We start from the raw sequence: 21,630 nt of genomic DNA on the forward strand, positions 1-21,630 counted from the left end.
CACTGTCCCTTATCTAAAATTTTACGCAATACTCGCCGCGACGGAACACGAACAGGCGCTCGGAGACCCGTACGTGAACCGTCCCCGATACTTACGCAGGAAAGACCAGCTCGGAGCTTTAACAAGCACCAGAGCCATAGACAGATAGTCTACATTTCAAAATGTCCATATACTTACGCAGGAAAGACCAGCTCAGGACCTTTAACAAGCACCAGAGCCATAGACTCATGGTCTACATTTCAAAATGTCCCTAACTAAGATCGCGTTCGGATCCGTTCAGAGAAGGATCGAGATGCCGAGCGCGGGTAAACGGCGGGACTAACTACCACCACCTTGACAACCGCAGCCTATGCCCGAACATATCAGGAAGGCGCGTGCATGGATAACGAGATTCCCACTGTCCTTATCTAAAATTTTACGCCAATACGGCCGCGACGGAACCGAACAGGCGCTCGGAGACCCCGTACGTGAACCGTCCCCGATACTTACGCAGGAAAGACCAGCTCGGAGCTTTAACAAGCACCAGAGCATAGACAGATAGTCCTACATTTCAAATGTCCATATACTTACGTAGGAAAGACCAGCTCAGACCTTTAACAAGCACCAGAGCCATAGACTCATGGTCTACAATTCAAAATGTCCACTAACTAAGATCCGGCGTTCGGATCCGTTCAGAGAAGGATCGAGATGCCGAGCGCGGGTAAACGGCGGGACTAACTACCACCACCTTGACAACCGCAGCCTATGCCCGAACATATCAGGAAGGCGCGTGCATGGATTAACGAGATTCCCACTGTCCTTATCTAAAATTTTACGCAATACTGCCGCGACGGAACCGAACAGGCGCTCGGAGACCCGTACGTGAACCGTCCCCGATACTTACGCAGGAAAGACCAGCTCGGAGCTTTAACAAGCACCAGAGCCATAGACAGATAGTCTACATTTCAAAATGTCCATATACTTACGCAGGAAAGACCAGCTCATGACCTTAACAAGCACCAGAGCCAATAGACTCATGGTCTACATTTCAAAATGTCCCTAACTAAGATCGCGTTCGGATCCGTTCAGAGAAGGATCGAGATGCCGAGCGCGGGGTAAACGGCGGGACTAACTACCACCACCTTGACAACCGCAGCCTATGCCCGAACATATCAGAAGGCGCGTGCATGGATTAACGAGATTTCCCACTGTCTCTTATCTAAAAATTGTACGCAATACTGCCGACGACGGAACCGAACAGGCGCTCGGAGACCCGTACGTGAACCGTTCCCGATACTTACGCAGGAAAGACCAGCTCGGAAGCTTTAACAAGCCACCAGAGCCATAGACAGATAGTCTACATTTCAAAATGTCCATATACTTACGCAGTGAAAGACCAGCTCAGACCTTTAACAAGCACCAGAGCCATAGACTCATGGTCTACATTTCAAAATGTCCCTAACTAAGATCGCGTTCGGATCCGTTCAGGAAAGGGATCGAGATGCCGAGCGCGGGTAAACGGCGGGACTAACTACACCACCTTGACCAACCGCAGCCTATGCCCGAACATATCAGGAAGGCGCGTGCATGGATTAACGAGATTCCCACTGTCCTTATCTAAAATTTTACGTAATACGGCCGCGACGGAACCGAACAGGCGCTCGGAGACCCGTACGTGAACCGTCCCCGATACTTACGCAGGAAAGACCAGCTCGGAGCTTTAACAAGCACCAGAGCCATAGACAGATAGTCTACATTTCAAAATGTCCATATACTTACGCAGGAAAGACCAGCTCAGACCTTTAACAAGCACCAGAGCCATAGACTCATGGTCTACATTTCAAAATGTCCCTAACTAAGATCGCGTTCGGATCCGTTCAGAGAAGGATCGAGATGCCGAGCGCGGGTAAACGGCGGGACTAACTACCACCACCTTGACAACCGCAGCCTATGCCCGAACATATCAGGAAGGCGCGTGCATGGATTAACGAGATTCCCACTGTCCTTATCTAAAATTTTACGCAATACTGCCGCGACGGAACCGAACAGGCGCTCGGAGACCCGTACGTGAACCGTCCCCGATACTTACGCAGGAAAGACCAGCTCGGAGCTTTAACAAGCACCAGAGCCATAGACAGATAGTCTACATTTCAAAATGTCCATATACTTACGCAGGAAAGACCAGCTCAGACCTTTAACAAGCACCAGAGCCATAGACTCATGGTCTACATTTCAAAATGTCCCTAACTAAGATCGCGTTCGGATCCGTTCAGAGAAGGATCGAGATGCCGAGCGCGGGTAAACGGCGGGACTAACTACCACCACCTTGACAACCGCAGCCTATGCCCGAACATATCAGGAAGGCGCGTGCATGGATTAACGAGATTCCCACTGTCCTTATCTAAAATTTTACGCAATACGGCCGCGACGGAACCGAACAGGCGCTCGGAGACCCGTACGTGAACCGTCCCCGATACTTACGCAGGAAAGACCAGCTCGGAGCTTTAACAAGCACCAGAGCCATAGACAGATAGTCTACATTTCAAAATGTCCATATACTTACGCAGGAAAGACCAGCTCAGACCTTTAACAAGCACCAGAGCCATAGACTCATGGTCTACAATTCAAAATGTCCCTAACTAAGATCGCGTTCGGATCCGTTCAGAGAAGGATCGAGATGCCGAGCGCGGGTAAACGGCGGGACTAACTACCACCACCTTGACAACCGCAGCCTATGCCCGAACATATCAGGAAGGCGCGTGCATGGATTAACGAGATTCCCACTGTCCTTATCTAAAATTTTACGCAATACTGCCGCGACGGAACCGAACAGGCGCTCGGAGACCCGTACGTGAACCGTTCCCGATACTTACGCAGGAAAGACCAGCTCGGAGCTTTAACAAGCACCAGAGCCATAGACAGATAGTCTACATTTCAAAATGTCCATATACTTACGCAGGAAAGACCAGCTCAGACCTTTAACAAGCACCAGAGCCATAGACTCATGGTCTACATTTCAAAATGTCCCTAACTAAGATCGCGTTCGGATCCGTTCAGAGAAGGATCGAGATGCCGAGCGCGGGTAAACGGCGGGACTAACTACCACCACCTTGACAACCGCAGCCTATGCCCGAACATATCAGGAAGGCGCGTGCATGGATTAACGAGATTCCCACTGTCCTTATCTAAAATTTTACGTAATACGGCCGCGACGGAACCGAACAGGCGCTCGGAGACCCGTACGTGAACCGTCCCCGATACTTACGCAGGAAAGACCAGCTCGGAGCTTTAACAAGCACCAGAGCCATAGACAGATAGTCTACATTTCAAAATGTCCATATACTTACGCAGGAAAGACCAGCTCAGACCTTTAACAAGCACCTGAGCCATAGACTCATGGTCTACATTTCAAAATGTCCCTAACTAAGATCGCGTTCGGATCCGTTCAGAGAAGGATCGAGATGCCGAGCGCGGGTAAACGGCGGGACTAACTACCACCACCTTGACAACCGCAGCCTATGCCCGAACATATCAGGAAGGCGCGTGCATGGATTAACGAGATTCCCACTGTCCTTATCTAAAATTTTACGCAATACTGCCGCGACGGAACCGAACAGGCGCTCGGAGACCCGTACGTGAACCGTCCCCGATACTTACGCAGGAAAGACCAGCTCGGAGCTTTAACAAGCACCAGAGCCATAGACAGATAGTCTACATTTCAAAATGTCCATATACTTACGCAGGAAAGACCAGCTCAGCAGATCGCGTTCGGATCCGTTCAGAGAAGGATCGAGATGCCGAGCGCGGGTAAACGGCGGGACTAACTACCACCACCTTGACAACCGCAGCCTATGCCCGAACATATCAGGAAGGCGCGTGCATGGATTAACGAGATTCCCACTGTCCTTATCTAAAATTTTACGCAATACTGCCGCGACGGAACCGAACAGGCGCTCGGAGACCCGTACGTGAACCGTCCCCGATACTTACGCAGGAAAGACCAGCTCGGAGTTTTAACAAGCACCAGAGCCATAGACAGATAGTCTACATTTCAAAATGTCCATATACTTACGCAGGAAAGACCAGCTCAGCAGATCGCGTTCGCATCCGTTCAGAGAAGGATCGAGATGCCGAGCGCGGGTAAACGGCGGGACTAACTACCACCGCCTTGACAACCGCAGCCTATGCCCGAACATATCAGGAAGGCGCGTGCATGGATTAACGAGATTCCTACTGCCCCCCTAACTTCTCTCCGCTTGGGGAGTAGGACTTGCTAGGACTACTGTTTCAGCGATAGTCCTAATCATAGAGAAAGACAAATAATGCTCATCTTGTAGTGTGGAAAATTGGCAAACTCATAGTAGCAATGGTCCCAGGGTGCTTTGTCCATTCCACCACTCGGACACGGCCAGTTCCGTCAACTCTGCCAAGACTCCCTAACCTAAAACATTAAAAATCATAACTAGACTATTGATATTCCGATGGGAGGATGATTGGCATTAGGAATGATTGAACAATATGAAACACAATCACGAAGTTACTGCACCGTCCTACGGGGTCGCTATCTCAATAGACCTCATACCTTGCAAATCAAACATATAAGTCATCTAACTAATAAACTTCGAGCAGATAAGTCTAATATAAACAAATGTAGTATTCAACATATCCGAAAGTACTTAAGCAAAGGTAGAATCCTGGCCTGTTGGCGTTCGGTCATCAAGTGCAGAGGAACCGCAGGTTGATGTGGATAGCTTCGGACATGTGATTTCCAGATTGATCACGGTCGGCTCTACCAGTTCTGTCAGGGGAACTGGACACGGATAACCTAAAAAATACAAAAAATGTAAATACACCGCTGGTATCTTAATTGGAAGGTGACTAGCAACAAAATAAAATGAAATAAAAGTGGTTAAACAATATCAAAACATATCTACGGCGTCAAATTCACCCTGAAATAATACGAAATATTCATACAAAAGTACAATCTAGTGACACAGATGGTGTCCGACATAACCTCCAAGTGGTGCGAGGGGGTAAAACAAACAAGTCACAGGTCGACAAATCACATAAGATCGGTCTAATCCATAAGAAAACCTAAAAACACAACAATAACAAAATAAAATAAACAAAACGTTTAAACAGAACGAAGACATAACCTCCAATGCGTGTACGTCAATTCTAATGAATGAGAGACGAAAACAATATCCAACGACATAAAGTAGAGAAAGAAATCAGGCGGCGCGCGCCATCTAGCGAGAACCAAGACAATCAAAGAATAGGATTTTCAAATATAGAGAAGCGTAAAATTGTCAAGAATATCATTAAAAATCTTTGAAAATTGTATTATATTATATTCTATTCTATTCTAAATTAATGATATAAATAGAATATGATATAAAATATCCTTAGCTAAGCATCAGAATTCACCCACAGTCGAAACAAAGGAAGAGATATATTCACATCAAGGAAGGCTCTTCGAAACAATCTAACCTAAATTGCAATAACAACAATAAGTAACCTATGATAAATCACTAGATTAACAAACATATACATACATAAACGGCACTCTCACCTAGATTTCAAACTTACTCAAAAATGCTAATTATATAAGGCAATACAGGTCATCACGGATAATCCTCAAAGGAAGTGCACATCCGAGAGGATGTCAAGGGGCAAGTCAGTAACTGTGTATAACCGCAGCAACTCGGAATAAGCGAAAGATTGTTGCATGGAATATATAAACATCTTCAAACTAACATCCGGTCAAATCTCTCAATGTCATTTAGTTGCTCACTAAAAGCAACAATATCATTCAATTACCTTAAAGGTAACCATACGAAGTAACTAATTGGTACCCTATAGTCAATAAATAGACACTTACTGTATAAACTACCCTAATGAAAAGAAATACATGGGTTGACTGTCATGCATGGCCTTCCTACGGAGACAGTCATCGTACCAATGCATCCAAGTGGGGTGTTGGTCCAACAGTAAGGACATGATCATTAAACTAAAAATTCACAATATAGAATTAGTAGGTAGTGAATCGGATCGACAATTATAAATAATAAACGCATATATAGCTGGAGACCACCAAATCCAGTCGCAACAATAAATGACAGTCTATCATAACTCGTCGCACAATTATGTTCCATAGTAATCTCCAAACGATGACACGGCACTAATAGTCGGTCCGAAACGATAAATTAAAGCAACTTTCATCTCATTTTCAATTGATCACATCAAATTCTAAGAACAAATAACATAACCTCATAAATACAGCTGACATGTACCGGTTCGATATACAGAAATCCTAATCTTTGCAAATCCGATCATAACAATTAGGAAATAATTAATGAAATGAATGAGAAATTAGAAAGATACGATATCGATACAATAAAATGGATATTGTTCAATACTCTCATTAAGAAGAGACTGCATGCACGAAGATTCAGAGAAAGGTATTGTCAAAAGTATTGCGATCTATAAAATATCGTCGTAACTCTGTCGTATATCACAAAACCTCTCAAAATTAAAACTTATGCCTGTTATTTTACTACTTAAGCTAAAATAATAAAATTCTCTTTTTCAGCTGTCTTGGTGGTCCTGAAAAGGACCGATATTTGATGATAAAATAGGTTACATTCGTTTTATTTAGTTTTGCTATCTGTCTTTTTAGGTAACAATACAGCTTGGATATTTGGCAGAACGCCGCCCTGGGCTATAGTAACTCCGGATAGGAGTTTGTTCAATTCTTCGTCGTTTCTGATGGCCAATTGCAAATGCCTAGGGATAATCCTGGTTTTCTTGTTATCTCTAGCGGCGTTACCCGCCAATTCGAGAACCTCGGCTGCCAGATATTCCATTACGGCAGCTAAGTAGACGGGAGCACCGGCCCCTACGCGTTCGGCATAATTCCCTTTCCTTAAAAGTCTGTGAATACGACCGACAGGGAATTGTAATCCCGCTCGGTTAGAACGAGACTTCGCCTTTCCCTTCACTTTTCCGCCTTTACCACGTCCGGACATTTTACTATCGATTGCTTCTAGAACTCGCTCGCCTTAGAGTTGAAATCTGTACTAAAACTGTCAACATACTAGCAACGAATTTTGTTCGTAAGCCGAACGCATGATCTCGTACGCGACCAATGAAAGGCTAACTCAGATAATAGGCGGGGCTTAGGAGTGTATTTAAGGAGCCTATAAATTCTAAGGATTCCTGAAATTTGTTTTAGTCTAGTACTTTTCGTGGTTCCTTTAATATCGTAATATTTATTTCGAAATGCCTCCGAAAACAAGCGGTAAGGCGGCCAAAAAGGCCGGTAAGGCTCAGAAAAATATCTCCAAAAGTGACAAGAAAAAGAAACGCAAGAGGAAGGAAAGCTACGCGATCTACATTTACAAAGTTTTAAAGCAAGTTCATCCCGATACGGGTATCTCCAGCAAGGCCATGTCGATCATGAATTCTTTCGTGAACGATATATTCGAAAGGATAGCCGCCGAAGCGTCCCGTCTCGCTCATTACAATAAAAGATCTACTATCACAAGCAGAGAAATCCAAACTGCCGTGCGATTATTGCTGCCCGGTGAATTGGCTAAGCACGCCGTTAGTGAAGGTACCAAAGCCGTCACTAAATATACCAGTTCTAAGTAAACCATAAGCCTTGAATATCATAAAGGAGAAAACGGTTCTTTTCAGAGCCACAATTTAGATAAATAAAAAAAGAAATAATCTTAAAAAAATTAATTTTATATATTATACAGCTGTAGTATCCAATATTGAAATACAAATTTTGTTATCAACAGTATATTATTATTCTTTGGTTATTAGTGATTACATTATTTTTTCTTTAGTTTTTAAAAACAATGCGTATAAGTACACCGACTGTTATTAATTACTAACATGTAGTCGAATATAACTCTGAGATAAAAATCCATAACTCTTTTAGTGGTTTATATAAATATCGATAAAAGAATATTAATTGAATTATCTTCTTTTTCTTTGATTAAATTTAGGTGGTTCTGAAAAGAACCGTTTTTTTTTTGTTGCAAAATACGACTATAAGTAGAGTATTATAAATGATAGAAAATAAAGTTTAGGCACGTTCGCCTCTGATACGTCTGGCTAGCTGAATATCCTTGGGCATGATGGTTACTCGCTTTGCATGTATCGCACATAAATTAGTATCCTCAAAAAGGCCAACTAAATAAGCTTCGCTGGCCTCTTGTAAAGCCATTACCGCCGAACTTTGAAAACGTAAATCGGTCTTGAAATCTTGAGCGATTTCGCGAACCAATCGTTGAAAAGGTAATTTCCTAATCAATAATTCGGTGCTCTTTTGATAACGACGAATCTCCCGCAAAGCGACCGTCCCAGGTCGGTAGCGATGTGGTTTCTTAACGCCACCGGTAGCTGGAGCGCTTTTCCTGGCCGCTTTGGTAGCCAATTGTTTCCTAGGAGCTTTACCTCCTGTTGATTTTCGCGCAGTTTGCTTGGTACGAGCCATATTTTTAAAATAGAGGTAATGAGAAAAATTAACAAACGCAAACGACGGCGACCCCTTTCGGACTGATTCGGTCATAAAATCAGAGAGTCCTTTTTATAACATGTTATCTAATCTGATTGGTCCGTTTTGTGCCAGTGGGCGGAACTCAATCCTAAGTCTACAAAACCGGGCTGATTGAATGTAATCGACAACAGTTGTCCGTAGCACTCGTGTTGTGAGCGCGCTACTTATTCGAGATCATTTATTTTTTTTGTATTAGGTTCGATAAAAGATGACCGGCAGAGGTAAAGGTGGTAAAGGTTTGGGAAAAGGAGGAGCCAAGCGGCATCGTAAAGTGCTTCGTGATAATATCCAAGGTATTACGAAGCCCGCCATTAGAAGATTGGCTAGACGAGGCGGCGTAAAACGTATATCTGGTCTGATTTACGAAGAGACCAGAGGTGTTTTAAAAGTGTTTTTGGAAAACGTCATCAGAGATGCCGTTACATATACCGAACACGCCAAAAGAAAAACCGTTACCGCAATGGATGTAGTATACGCCTTGAAACGTCAAGGACGTACATTATACGGGTTTGGAGGTTAAGTCACATTTTATTCGCGAACTAACGTGAAATGTGACCCTCAAAATTAATTTTAGAAAAATTAAACAACGGTTCTTTTCAGAACCACAAATTTATCGATATTTAAAAAAACGGAAGCTCTATTAGGATTTAAGGATAATCTTTCAATCATTACAATCATCATAATTTTATTTAAAATAATAATTTAAGTATAACTGGCCCTAATTATTTGAGGGTTTGGATTCCAAAACTCTATACTTAATAAATAGACCGCCCCTTAAATTCATCGTTAATTACATAGATTATATACAAGGCGCGATGTTATAATACGGTTCGATTTTACTAAAGGAGAACCGCTAGAAATAAATCCTTCATATTATTTCGACTTAATTGTTGTTTAATAAAACGATAATTATTGGTATTGGAATGTCTCTTAATTTTATCTTACACACCCAAAAAACAATCTTTAAAGTACTTAAACTGTTTATTAGAATATTTTAAATAATTAGTAAGTGCAAGTCATAATATGAGTTTTAATTTTAAGTTCTTTTTTTGTTTTATTATTTTGGTGGTCCTGAAAAGGACCGATAGTTAAAAGGTTTTTGTACGACACAAAAACCCTAAGGCTCATGTAACTTATTTGGTTTTACTATCTGTTTTTTTCGGTAACAATACGGCCTGGATGTTTGGTAGAACGCCGCCCTGGGCTATAGTAACACCGGAGAGGAGTTTGTTCAGTTCTTCGTCATTTCTGATGGCCAATTGTAAATGCCTAGGGATAATCCTTGTTTTCTTGTTGTCTCTAGCGGCGTTACCTGCCAACTCGAGAACTTCGGCCGCCAAATATTCCATTACGGCAGCTAAGTAGACGGGAGCACCGGCCCCTACGCGTTCGGCATAATTTCCTTTCCTTAAAAGCCGGTGAATACGGCCAACAGGAAATTGTAATCCCGCTCGGTTGGAACGAGATTTCGCCTTTCCCTTCACTTTTCCACCCTTACCACGTCCAGACATTGTATTGCTAACTTTTTTAAACTAAAAATAACCGAAAAACTAATGGCGACAACGCTCACGTCCTTTCGACAACGAATGAACAACTGGCAGTGAACTGTCCAGCGAATAGCTTTTATTCGGCAACTTCTCAAAACACTAGTACGTTTCCTACTCGACCAATCAGAGCTTTCTACGACATAACGCCAAGAATGGGCGGAGCTTAGAAGTGTAGCGTCATTTATCAAATAATTAAACGACTATAGGTATATTTCGGTTTAGTCTTTTATCTTTTGCTGTATGGGTAGGTCGCGAATCTCATTCGTTTAAAATGCCACCGAAGACAAGCGGTAAAGCGGCAAAAAAGGCTGGAAAAGCCCAGAAAAACATTTCTAAGAGCGATAAGAAAAAGAAGCGTAGGAGGAAGGAAAGCTACGCGATTTACATATACAAAGTTTTAAAGCAGGTTCATCCCGATACGGGTATTTCCAGCAAGGCCATGTCGATTATGAATTCTTTCGTGAACGATATATTCGAAAGGATAGCCGCCGAAGCGTCGCGCCTCGCCCATTACAATAAAAGATCGACCATCACGAGCAGAGAAATCCAAACCGCCGTTAGGTTATTGTTACCCGGTGAATTGGCTAAGCATGCCGTTAGCGAAGGTACCAAAGCTGTCACTAAATATACCAGTTCTAAGTAAACGAAATATATTATTTTGAAGGTGATCATAATAATATGAAGGGTGGAAAACGGCTCTTTTCAGAGCCCCAAAATGTTTAAAGAAGAAAAAAAGAAATAAACTATTGTTAAGAAGATAGGATATATACGAAGTCAAATAAATTAAAATATAGTAATCGTTCATAAAAATGTTAAAATATCCAGAAAAAAATATTTTATTTTATATATTCATTCCTTTACGGTAACATAATAACAGTATATGTGATACCCCTTTCTTATCGTGATATAAACTTCAAGTCAATCCAGCAGGTGTTCACACCTTATTACTAAGGATTCCTCAATATTCACAATATATTTGTGAGCATAATATTCTAAATTCAATTCACAAATATTATAACTAAAGCGTCATATAAACGGAAAAAATATCAATGTCTCTTTTTTCTAATAGAAGTTGGTGGTTCTGAGAAGAACCTTTTTTTTTCATATAAATACAAAAAACGACCTTAATATAGGACAGCCGTAGCATTTATGCACGTTCGCCTCTAATGCGTCTGGCTAATTGAATGTCCTTAGGCATGATAGTTACTCGTTTAGCATGGATCGCACACAAATTGGTGTCTTCAAAGAGACCAACCAAATAGGCCTCGCTAGCTTCTTGCAAAGCCATCACTGCCGAACTTTGGAAACGTAAATCGGTCTTGAAATCCTGAGCGATTTCGCGAACCAATCGTTGGAAAGGCAATTTCCTAATCAATAATTCGGTACTCTTCTGATAGCGTCGGATTTCTCTTAGAGCGACCGTACCGGGTCTGTAACGATGCGGTTTTTTAACACCACCGGTAGCGGGAGCGCTTTTCCTGGCTGCTTTAGTAGCCAATTGTTTTCTGGGAGCCTTACCTCCGGTTGATTTTCGAGCAGTTTGCTTGGTACGAGCCATCGTCTAAACGGGTCTGACTTCAAACGTGTAGGAAGAATTACAAGCGCAAGCACCAACGAACTTTTGGAAACTGATCGAAGGTGTCAAAGAAATCTCCCTTTTTAATAATGTGTGAAGATATTCTGATTGGTCCGGCTAGCATCTGTGGGCGGGACCCGATTCGAACTCAACAAAACCCATGGTAGGATTTGAAATTGAAATAGTTACCCGTAGTATTCGAGGTGTACGCTGCACAATTCGATTATAAATTTGCTTTCTTTTAATACTAAATTGAATAAATCATGACGGGCAGAGGTAAAGGTGGTAAAGGTTTGGGAAAAGGAGGCGCTAAGCGGCATCGTAAAGTGCTTCGTGATAATATCCAAGGTATTACGAAACCCGCCATCAGAAGATTGGCTAGGCGGGGTGGAGTTAAACGTATATCCGGTCTAATTTATGAAGAAACCAGAGGTGTATTAAAAGTATTTTTGGAAAACGTTATCAGAGACGCCGTCACTTATACCGAACACGCCAAAAGGAAAACCGTTACTGCCATGGATGTAGTATACGCCCTCAAACGCCAAGGACGAACCCTATACGGATTTGGCGGTTAAATAAAGTATTATATATGCTGACCAATTAAAACAGAACAACGTATCTATTCAACTAAAGAAAACAACGGTTCTTTTCAGAGCCACAAATTTACTAGCATAAAAAAAGAAATTTATTATTCGAAAATGGACTAAGATGACGTTAAATTTTATTAAATATCTGCTCCTTTCATCTAAGATTTACTTGTAAAGTAACAAATATACTGCATTATAATAGACGATCGTAATATAAAAAGATAGATAAAGTTTAAAATAAGATTTCATAATAAATGTTAGGTTAATGACAAGAATGTAAATGATGGTGAACAATCGAATACCGAATCTTCGTTGAAGCTTTAATATAGTTTTCCTTTAGAGAGAAAATACTCCGAGATAAACTTCGCGTCGATGAGCTTGGAGAATCCTTAAGATTTCAAAGAAGGTACGGTAGTTCTACGCACGTATGTATGGAGATCGCGTTCCATGTATTTATTGACTTTAGATAACTATTTATGAAAACAGATTTCAACTAAAGAAGCAAAATATACTATAATATATATGAGCATTGTATCGATACAGAAGGGTTTGACACGATATTCTTATAGACGTCTCGATATCGTTGCTCACCCGATACGTTCGATTGTAACCCAGAGTTCGGATGGTGTTAAGAAACCGTTAAATAAGAAGTATATTAGTATAGGATCGGTTAATTTTCATGTCATTGTTTTCTTACAGTTAATTCGACAACGGTACGTTTCGATATAGATTCGTTTTGGACAACGAACAATCTGTACCGCATCAATTAGGAATAATATGTCTCGTTTCTCCAATAATAGCATTAGATCTGTACGGAATTGCATTTATATCAAAAGACGATATATCGGGGGACGTAGATTTGAAAAGATATATTTTCATAGTTATAACCGAAAGTCTATAACTCGAATGTAAATTGGTAGTTTCGACGGAATCGAGAGCAACGCTTGATTTTGTGCTTCCTTCTAAGACGATAGTCAACGTAAAATTTATTGGTAAAGTTTGCTACTTCTACTACGTTTTATCTTTTAACGCCTCGAACATAAATCGTATGATATTCTAAAGGATTTATGTATTTAATATGAGAAATAAGTAAACGGTTCCAAGCTCGATGAACGTTTCGACGAAGCCGGAATATGGAACGTCGTTCGCGCTCGACCGTTCAGTCCTCCGTTCGGCTCATATCATATAGGGTACGCATTAAATGAGAGCGACCGCCAGACAGTTAAAATACGCGAACGAGAAGCATACGCACGTACGTAACTTTGTCAAACGAATCGTGATTAGAACGTTCTTATAAGAAAATTAAGAAATTATATCAGAATGTCGGACGTCGATATTAGCGGACAAGCGGTTTCTCCTTCGTCGAATCAAGGGAGTGGAGGAAATTCCGCCGCCGTTGTTAACGCATCGTCAACAGGCACACCGGCCGGGTCGAATTCATCTTCGGTGTCGGCTACGGGAGCCGCATCAGCTACAGCCGGTAGCGCAGGTTCGTCTGCAGGAGGGAAGAAAGAAAAATCCACTTCGAGCAAGGCGAAGAGTTCTAAATCGAAAGTTAGTCATCCTCCGATCGCTGATATGGTAACGAGTGCAATTAAAGGATTGAAAGAGAAAGGCGGAACTTCCTTCAGAGCTATTAAAAAATACATAGCGGCCAATTACAAAGTGGATGCTGACAAATTATCGCCCTTTATAAAGAAATATATAAAGACGTGGATCGCTTCGGGTGTTTTGGTACAAACGAAGGGCAAAGGAGCTTCCGGATCATTTAAATTAGCGGCTTCGGCACGTAAAGCAGGAGGTACGACAGCCGCAGGTACGAAGAAAAGAAAAACGGCCACTGCCAAAACCGGACAGAAAAATAAACGAAAACCAGTAGGAGGTGCCGCGACAGCTACGACAGCCGGTGGTAAAAAAGCGTCTGCCAAAAAAACCTCAGAGAAAACGGAAAAAAAGACGACCGCCGCCTCCGCCTCAACTAAGAAAACCACAGCTAAAAGTAAGAAAGGTGAATCTGCAACTTTGGCCGAGAAAAAAGCTTCTGCCAAAAAAGCCGTCGAAAAGAAAACAGGAAAGAAATCTACCGCCGCCACGACTACGTCCGCTTCCAATGCCGCCGCTAATAGTTCATCTTCGAAAGCAGCAAAAAGCAACACGGCCGCAAGATCCCCGAAATCGCCTTCCAAAGCGAAAAAATCTAATAAAGCCGGACCTACGAAAAAGCCCAAGGCGCCTAAACCGAAAAGTGCTAAGACGACGACCTCAACTGTTCGTGTTGCCGCTGGTGAAGGTGCGAAAACTAAAAAACCAGTATCACCAAAGAAAAAGAAATAAAACTATTTCTACTACGTATGACGATATATTAAACAGGCGACACATTTCATCGTCAGATCAAGAAGACACGGAGTTGAAAATTACAAATATCCCGACACTCCTGGACGTGCTACGACTTCCCTAAAAAATACGTTCGTCCAAGACCGTATTTTTTTAATAGAAAAAAAAACGGTTCTTTTCAGAACCACAATATAACTTTATAAAAGAAAGAATATTTATATAATTTATTTATTATCTTATTATTACTTAAATGATTATTTTCTAGATAGAGCCGTAACTAATTAGGGAACCGATCGATCGATACTCTAAAACAGTAATAAAGGAATATTCAGTACAGATCAGATTATTTATAAATTTTCTAGTTAATATTTATTCTTTAATAAGAACGCGTATTCTAACTTCTTTTTTATACGATTTTGTTGGCCCTGAAAAGGACCGATATTAAAGGGCGTATGCAAAACTTTAAACGGTTTGCGTTATCTATTTGGTTTTGCTGTCTGTCTTTTTAGGCAATAATACTGCTTGAATGTTAGGCAAGACGCCGCCCTGGGCAATAGTAACGCCAGATAACAGTTTATTCAATTCCTCGTCGTTTCTGATGGCCAATTGTAAATGCCTAGGGATAATCCTTGTTTTCTTGTTGTCTCTAGCGGCGTTACCCGCCAACTCGAGAACTTCGGCCGCCAGATATTCCATTACGGCAGCTAAGTAAACGGGAGCACCGGCCCCTACGCGTTCGGCATAATTTCCTTTCCTTAGAAGTCGGTGAATACGACCGACAGGAAATTGTAATCCCGCACGATTGGAACGAGACTTCGCCTTTCCCTTCACTTTTCCGCCTTTACCACGTCCGGACATGTTAATCTCGATCGTTGTTAGATACTGCTCACCTTTAAATCAAAAACGGTACTGGAAATTTCTTACAGATCGGCCTGGAATTTTGTCCGCGAGCCAAACTCGTTATATCATACGCGACCAATCAGACTCTAACTCGGGCTATGGGCGGGGCTTAGAAGTGTTCCTTCGAATGTTATAAGTTCTAGAATTAAAGGCATTTTTTTAGTTAAGTACTCTTTGAGGTACGTGAGACGTCGGGATTTTTATTTCGAAATGCCACCGAAGACAAGCGGTAAGGCGGCCAAGAAAGCCGGAAAAGCCCAGAAAAATATCTCTAAGAGCGACAAGAAAAAGAAGCGCAGGAGGAAGGAAAGCTATGCGATTTACATATACAAAGTTTTAAAGCAGGTTCATCCCGATACGGGTATCTCCAGCAAGGCCATGTCGATCATGAATTCTTTCGTGAACGATATATTCGAAAGGATAGCCGCCGAAGCGTCGCGTCTCGCCCATTACAATAAGAGATCAACGATCACGAGCAGAGAAATCCAAACCGCCGTTAGGTTATTGTTACCCGGTGAGTTGGCTAAGCACGCCGTTAGCGAAGGTACCAAAGCAGTCACCAAATATACCAGTTCTAAGTAAATTAATTCACATACCTATGTGTGTTTCAATATACTACTTACCTGCAAAATCGGTTCTTTTCAGAACCACAATTGGATATACATTTTAAAAAATGAAATGTTAAACAGTAGCTGACATTTTATAAAAACAGAATTTTCAGATATATATATATATATTGTAGTTATTGTATTGAATTATATTATATCATTATAATCTGTTATATAGTAAGTATATAGAATAAGTTTTGTAAAAATGGTACGGCCCGAGATTGTTATTTAAAAATAAGGTAAAGTATTTCTGGAGTGACTTCGAAAATATGTGTATTCATTTTTATTACGTTTATGACTATATGATAATTAATTTATTTTTCCTAACTGTGGCTAATTGTGGATTGTGGCTAATTTCTACACGATAAGTATTAATCACGGGAACGTCTCGAAATGAACAAATAGGAACTGTAATTAATCAAGAATTTAGAATGGAACTATCGTCCTAATATAATGAGGATCGTCAAAGAGAAGATACTTTTTTTTTCGTTTACTAGGTTGACCTTGCTTGGGGACAGTGGAACTCAGTGGAAAATCGCTGATGGTGGGTGAGGAGGATAGGCCTGTGGTCAGAATCGATATCTTGGAGTACTTGCAGGTCAGAGGCTTGATTCGAATTTTGATAGATAAAAAAGTCAATTATTGTCGGTCGATTGGAGGAGTAGTGAGTTGGTTCGCTTGGAGCAATAAGCCCAAGTTCCAACTCATCTATTATCCCGGCCGATAGTAATTCTTCCAATAGCTGTGTGGTTGATGGCGTTGAAAATGGCCTGAAAATCTCCTTGGTCATCTGAATATGTTCCGAAGAGTATTTCGCCAATGGAGATCGGGTTCGTGTTCTAGTGGAATCCAGACCAGCCAGACGACTGTTATCTTGAGTTCCCCGTACATGAGTGGGGGGAGGAATTGGTCTTTTGGGTTTGGTTGTTTTTGGAGTAGGTCGGCACTTGCATCCCGAGTAATTTGCGGTGTATGGTTCTCAACAGTTGGTGCATTTCGGCGGGGAATTTCTGTCTTTGGGACTTGACGTAGGCCGGAGTGGCTTTACAGTTGGCCGATGAATGACCGTAGAATTGGCAGTTAAAACGTTGAACGCGCCTGCCGTTGCCGCGCTGGGCTTGGACTTTTACCACCTGATTCATTAGGCGGTCGACCGCGAAGATACGGCGTTCCTCTCGAGGAACCGACCAACATGGATTGGATTGAAACCGAGCTTCATGAGCGCGGTTCGGACTTCGAGTTACCATTACGTCGAGAGAGAAATATAATATATTAGCTGACCCCGCAGACACTCCGTACCCTGTACTCAATGGATAAATAAAGGATTCATTCTATCAAATTCTTCGTTCAAATCACTTTCGAATCATCCTTAGGAACATTCTGATATCGGAAAACCTTATCCGTAGTCGATAAACGATATCTAACGGATGAATTATAGAAAATGGCCAATAAGCGGCAAATATCCGATCGTAAGGGTGCACCATCGTTTCGGCGAATCATTCTTTTGGAATCTTACGTTCTACAAGCAAAACATTTATTCATAGGTATATACCGATAATAACGAACGGGCCGACGTAACAACCTAAAATGTCCTGAAATACGTGAGAACAGTTTTACTCCGATCGCCGTATCGATATGTGACAGTATCCATCCTATGAAGGATCTTTACATTCTACTAGCATAATTTTATGGATCGGAATTTTCCGACTTTTAAAGAACGTGATCGGCAGTCTAGAAACGGCCTGAGGACGTATTAACACGAGAGGTTAAAATTATTGCTTTAGAAGTTCACGTTGTCTAAAGCTAAAGTTTATTCATCGGAACATTCCGATAATAACGAGAACGGGCAGACGTAAAAACGAAAAATTTGCGCAACGTCCGTATAAACGATCTGTTCTAAAACACCCATACATTTCCGATAGCTGGCGAGAGACCCGCGCTTAAATCGTGTGCGCTTCTACGTGGGGCGATACGAGAGACGGATACGACGGGTCGGGTCGACCGGCGCTGTGACACTTTTACCGAGTGGCTTTTGATCAGCGAAGGTGGTATTACATATTATATGTTAATATATAAGATCCGAACCGTATTTTTTTATTTATCTAAATAAAAAGCGTATTTCGTCGTGTTATTATATATTCGTAACGCTCTCGCGATTTTGTATCGTCGTTTCGTTGTTCTTCCTGGTCGGTTTTTTTCGATATATCGGGAAGCGTACGACGACGACGACGGTATCACTGCGAGATCGCGAATTCGGCGGGAACATTCGGCTTCGTTAGAAGAAGATGATCCACGATTCATATGCGATTGGAATTATTATTTTTATGGACGTATCGGTTTTTCATCGGAACGTTCATAAAACAGCAACACATTTTGCGATAGCTCTCTGCTCTCCGAGCGAGAATAAAATAAAAAATCACGAAACGTTTCTCGTACGAGGTTTCCTTGTCGCTTTATATATTTCTATCTAGCGAAGGGTTCGGAGAGAATGTTTTTCGAGGTCTTATAAACGCCGAACGATATTTTGCGGCATCCAATTTTCGACGTAGTCGACGATCGTCGTCGATAATCGAGATAATTGGGTGCCTAGTCGATCGGTTGTGTATAAAAAAAACAAAAGATGTGTCTAAGATGATGATATCGTTTTGTTTTATTAGACAACTAATATTAAAATGTAAGAGCGTGGCGCCTCGGACCGGTTTTTCCGTCGTCTAGGCGCGCTATCATGCACCTCCTTTTTATTAGTCGTCGATATATATTATATATCGTCGTCTTACGCACACGTTTCTTTATAAGTCAAACTTATAAAATAAACTGTGTCTGTATTTGTTTTATCTGCTTCGTGTCGATAAAATAATAAGAACAGTTCCCTGGTTGATCCTGCCAGTAGTCATATGCTTGTCTCAAAGATTAAGCCATGCATGTCTCAGTACATACCGAATTAAGGTGAAACCGCGAAAGGCTCATTAAATCAGTTATGGTTCCTTAGATCGTACCCACAATTACTTGGATAACTGTGGTAATTCTAGAGCTAATACATGCAAACAGAGCTCCGACCAGAGATGGAAGGAGTGCTTTTATTAGATCAAAACCAATCGGTTTCGGGTTCGCGCTCGTCATCGTACAACTTGGTGACTCTGAATAACTTTAAGCTGATCGCACGGTCTCGCACCGGCGACACATCTTTCAAATGTCTGCCTTATCAACTGTCGATGGTAGGTTCTGCGCCTACCATGGTCGTAACGGGTAACGGGGAATCAGGGTTCGATTCCGGAGAGGGAGCCTGAGAAACGGCTACCACATCCAAGGAAGGCAGCAGGCGCGCAAATTACCCACTCCCGGCACGGGGAGGTAGTGACGAAAAATAACGATACGGGACTCATCCGAGGCCCCGTAATCGGAATGAGTACACTCTAAACCCTTTAACGAGGATCAATTGGAGGGCCAGTCTGGTGCCAGCAGCCGCGGTAATTCCAGCTCCAATAGCGTATATTAAAGTTGTTGCGGTTAAAAAGCTCGTAGTCGAATTTGTGTCTCGCGCCGCCGGTTCATCGTTCGCGGTGTTAACTGGCGTGTTTTTCGCGAGACGTCCTGCCGGTGGGCTTAGTCGTGTCGCGTCGCCGTCGCGCGTGCGTTTCGGCGTGCGTGTTGTGCGCGTCGTGGTTACGACGGCCCAACTCAATCCTGCCGCGGTGCTCTTTACTGAGTGTCGAGGTGGGCCGGCACGTTTACTTTGAACAAATTAGAGTGCTCAAAGCAGGCTAAAATTTCGCCTGAATACTGTATGCATGGAATAATGGAATAGGACCTCGGTTCTATTTTGTTGGTTTTCGGAACCCCGAGGTAATGATTAATAGGAACGGATGGGGGCATTCGTATTGCGACGTTAGAGGTGAAATTCTTGGATCGTCGCAAGACGAACAGAAGCGAAAGCATTTGCCAAAAACGCTTTCATTGATCAAGAACGAAAGTTAGAGGTTCGAAGGCGATCAGATACCGCCCTAGTTCTAACCTTAAACGATGCCAGCTAGCGATCCGTCGACGTTCCCTAATATGACTCGACGGGCAGCTTCCGGGAAACCAAAGCTTTTGGGTTCCGGGGGAAGTATGGTTGCAAAGCTGAAACTTAAAGGAATTGACGGAAGGGCACCACCAGGAGTGGAGCCTGCGGCTTAATTTGACTCAACACGGGAAACCTCACCAGGCCCGGACACCGGAAGGATTGACAGATTGAGAGCTCTTTCTTGATTCGGTGGGTGGTGGTGCATGGCCGTTCTTAGTTGGTGGAGCGATTTGTCTGGTTAATTCCGATAACGAACGAGACTCTAGCCTGCTAACTAGGCGCTTTTTGACATCCTAAAGGCCCGCCGGCCGCGTTGCTTTCGGGTTTCGCGGTTCGTGCGCGGTTTTTACTGTCGGCGTACAAACTATTCTTCTTAGAGGGACAGGCGGCTTCTAGCCGCACGAGATTGAGCAATAACAGGTCTGTGATGCCCTTAGATGTTCTGGGCCGCACGCGCGCTACACTGAAGGAATCAGCGTGTCTTCCCTGGCCGAGCGGCCCGGGTAACCCGCTGAACCTCCTTCGTGCTAGGGATTGGGGCTTGCAATTGTTCCCCATGAACGAGGAATTCCCAGTAAGCGCGAGTCATAAGCTCGCGTTGATTACGTCCCTGCCCTTTGTACACACCGCCCGTCGCTACTACCGATTGAATGATTTAGTGAGGTCTTCGGATCGACACGCGATGGCGTTTCGGCGTCGTCGATGTGTAGGAAAAGATGACCAAACTTGATCATTTAGAGGAAGTAAAAGTCGTAACAAGGTTTCCGTAGGTGAACCTGCGGAAGGATCATTACAGTGTGTTGTTATGCCTATATATATATAATAGGTAAACGTACAAGTCTGTAAAAATCATTGTCGAACGTTAAAGAGCCATCTACGAAGTTCGGAAGTTCCGATCGAATTTCGACGTCGTCAACGTAGCTGTTTTCGGGTACCTATAATATATGGTTTTAAAAGATGTACGCCCGAAAGCGGAGATATATACGATGAAGATGTTGTTATATAGGACGACGAGTAATAATCGTCGGCCTACGACGGATTTCGTTATAAATGGACAAATCGAGCGCAAAATAAAACGATTTTGCCAATTATATTTCTAATCGACGTTTCGATCCTCATATCGACGAACATATACGATGATCGGTAATGTGATTAGTTTACGAAAATCTTATCACCCTTCGTTTGTTTCATTCCAAAAGGGTGAGATTTAGTTTACGAAAATATTGCCAAACTATGATCAGCGTATGCTCTTTTGTTGTCGTACGAGGTGAGACGACGAAAATTTACAACGAACGTCACCATTTCGAGTAGTCTGTCTCCGCTCCTCTCGTTGTGTGTAGTGGAGAAGACGAAAATAAACCGTAAGAGCGTTTTAAAGTCGACGGCGGCTGCGAAAGGGGCGCAAGCGCTGTCTATGACGTGAGCGCGCGTCGTCGTCGTCGTCGTCGTCTTATAATAGAAACGTTT

The 21,630-nt window shown here is 42.4% G+C and overlaps 3 protein-coding genes and 1 non-coding gene across 4 annotated transcripts in view; all 4 read left to right on the top strand.

Moving 5' to 3' along the window:
• Positions 1–7,260: 7,260 nt before the first annotated feature.
• LOC143206108 (histone H2B) lies at positions 7,261–7,632 on the top strand. The gene has a single exon (XM_076418986.1). The coding sequence runs from the start codon at positions 7,261–7,263 to the stop codon at positions 7,630–7,632; it is 372 nt and encodes a 123-aa protein (XP_076275101.1).
• Positions 7,633–10,332: 2,700 nt separating this feature from the next.
• The window catches only part of LOC143206111 (histone H2B), a 37,120-nt gene continuing 25,822 nt past the window's right edge, over positions 10,333–21,630 (top strand). The window contains exon 1 of the mRNA XM_076418988.1: positions 10,333–11,538. Coding sequence (XP_076275103.1) covers positions 10,367–10,738 — 372 coding nt within the window. The 5' untranslated portion in view covers positions 10,333–10,366 and the 3' untranslated portion in view covers positions 10,739–11,538. The remainder of the gene's footprint in view (positions 11,539–21,630) is intronic.
• Positions 15,703–16,074, top strand: LOC143206106 (histone H2B). The gene has a single exon (XM_076418984.1). It carries the CDS (start codon positions 15,703–15,705, stop codon positions 16,072–16,074), a length of 372 nt encoding a protein of 123 aa, XP_076275099.1.
• Positions 18,968–20,956, top strand: LOC143206113 (small subunit ribosomal RNA). The gene has a single exon (XR_013008135.1). It is a non-coding gene; the product is annotated as a small subunit ribosomal RNA (ribosomal RNA).

This window comes from Rhynchophorus ferrugineus, unplaced genomic scaffold, assembly GCF_030347505.1.
Source record: "Rhynchophorus ferrugineus isolate W39M unplaced genomic scaffold, kcgeb_rfMv2 rfM553, whole genome shotgun sequence".
Lineage (NCBI taxonomy): Eukaryota > Metazoa > Arthropoda > Insecta > Coleoptera > Curculionidae > Rhynchophorus > Rhynchophorus ferrugineus.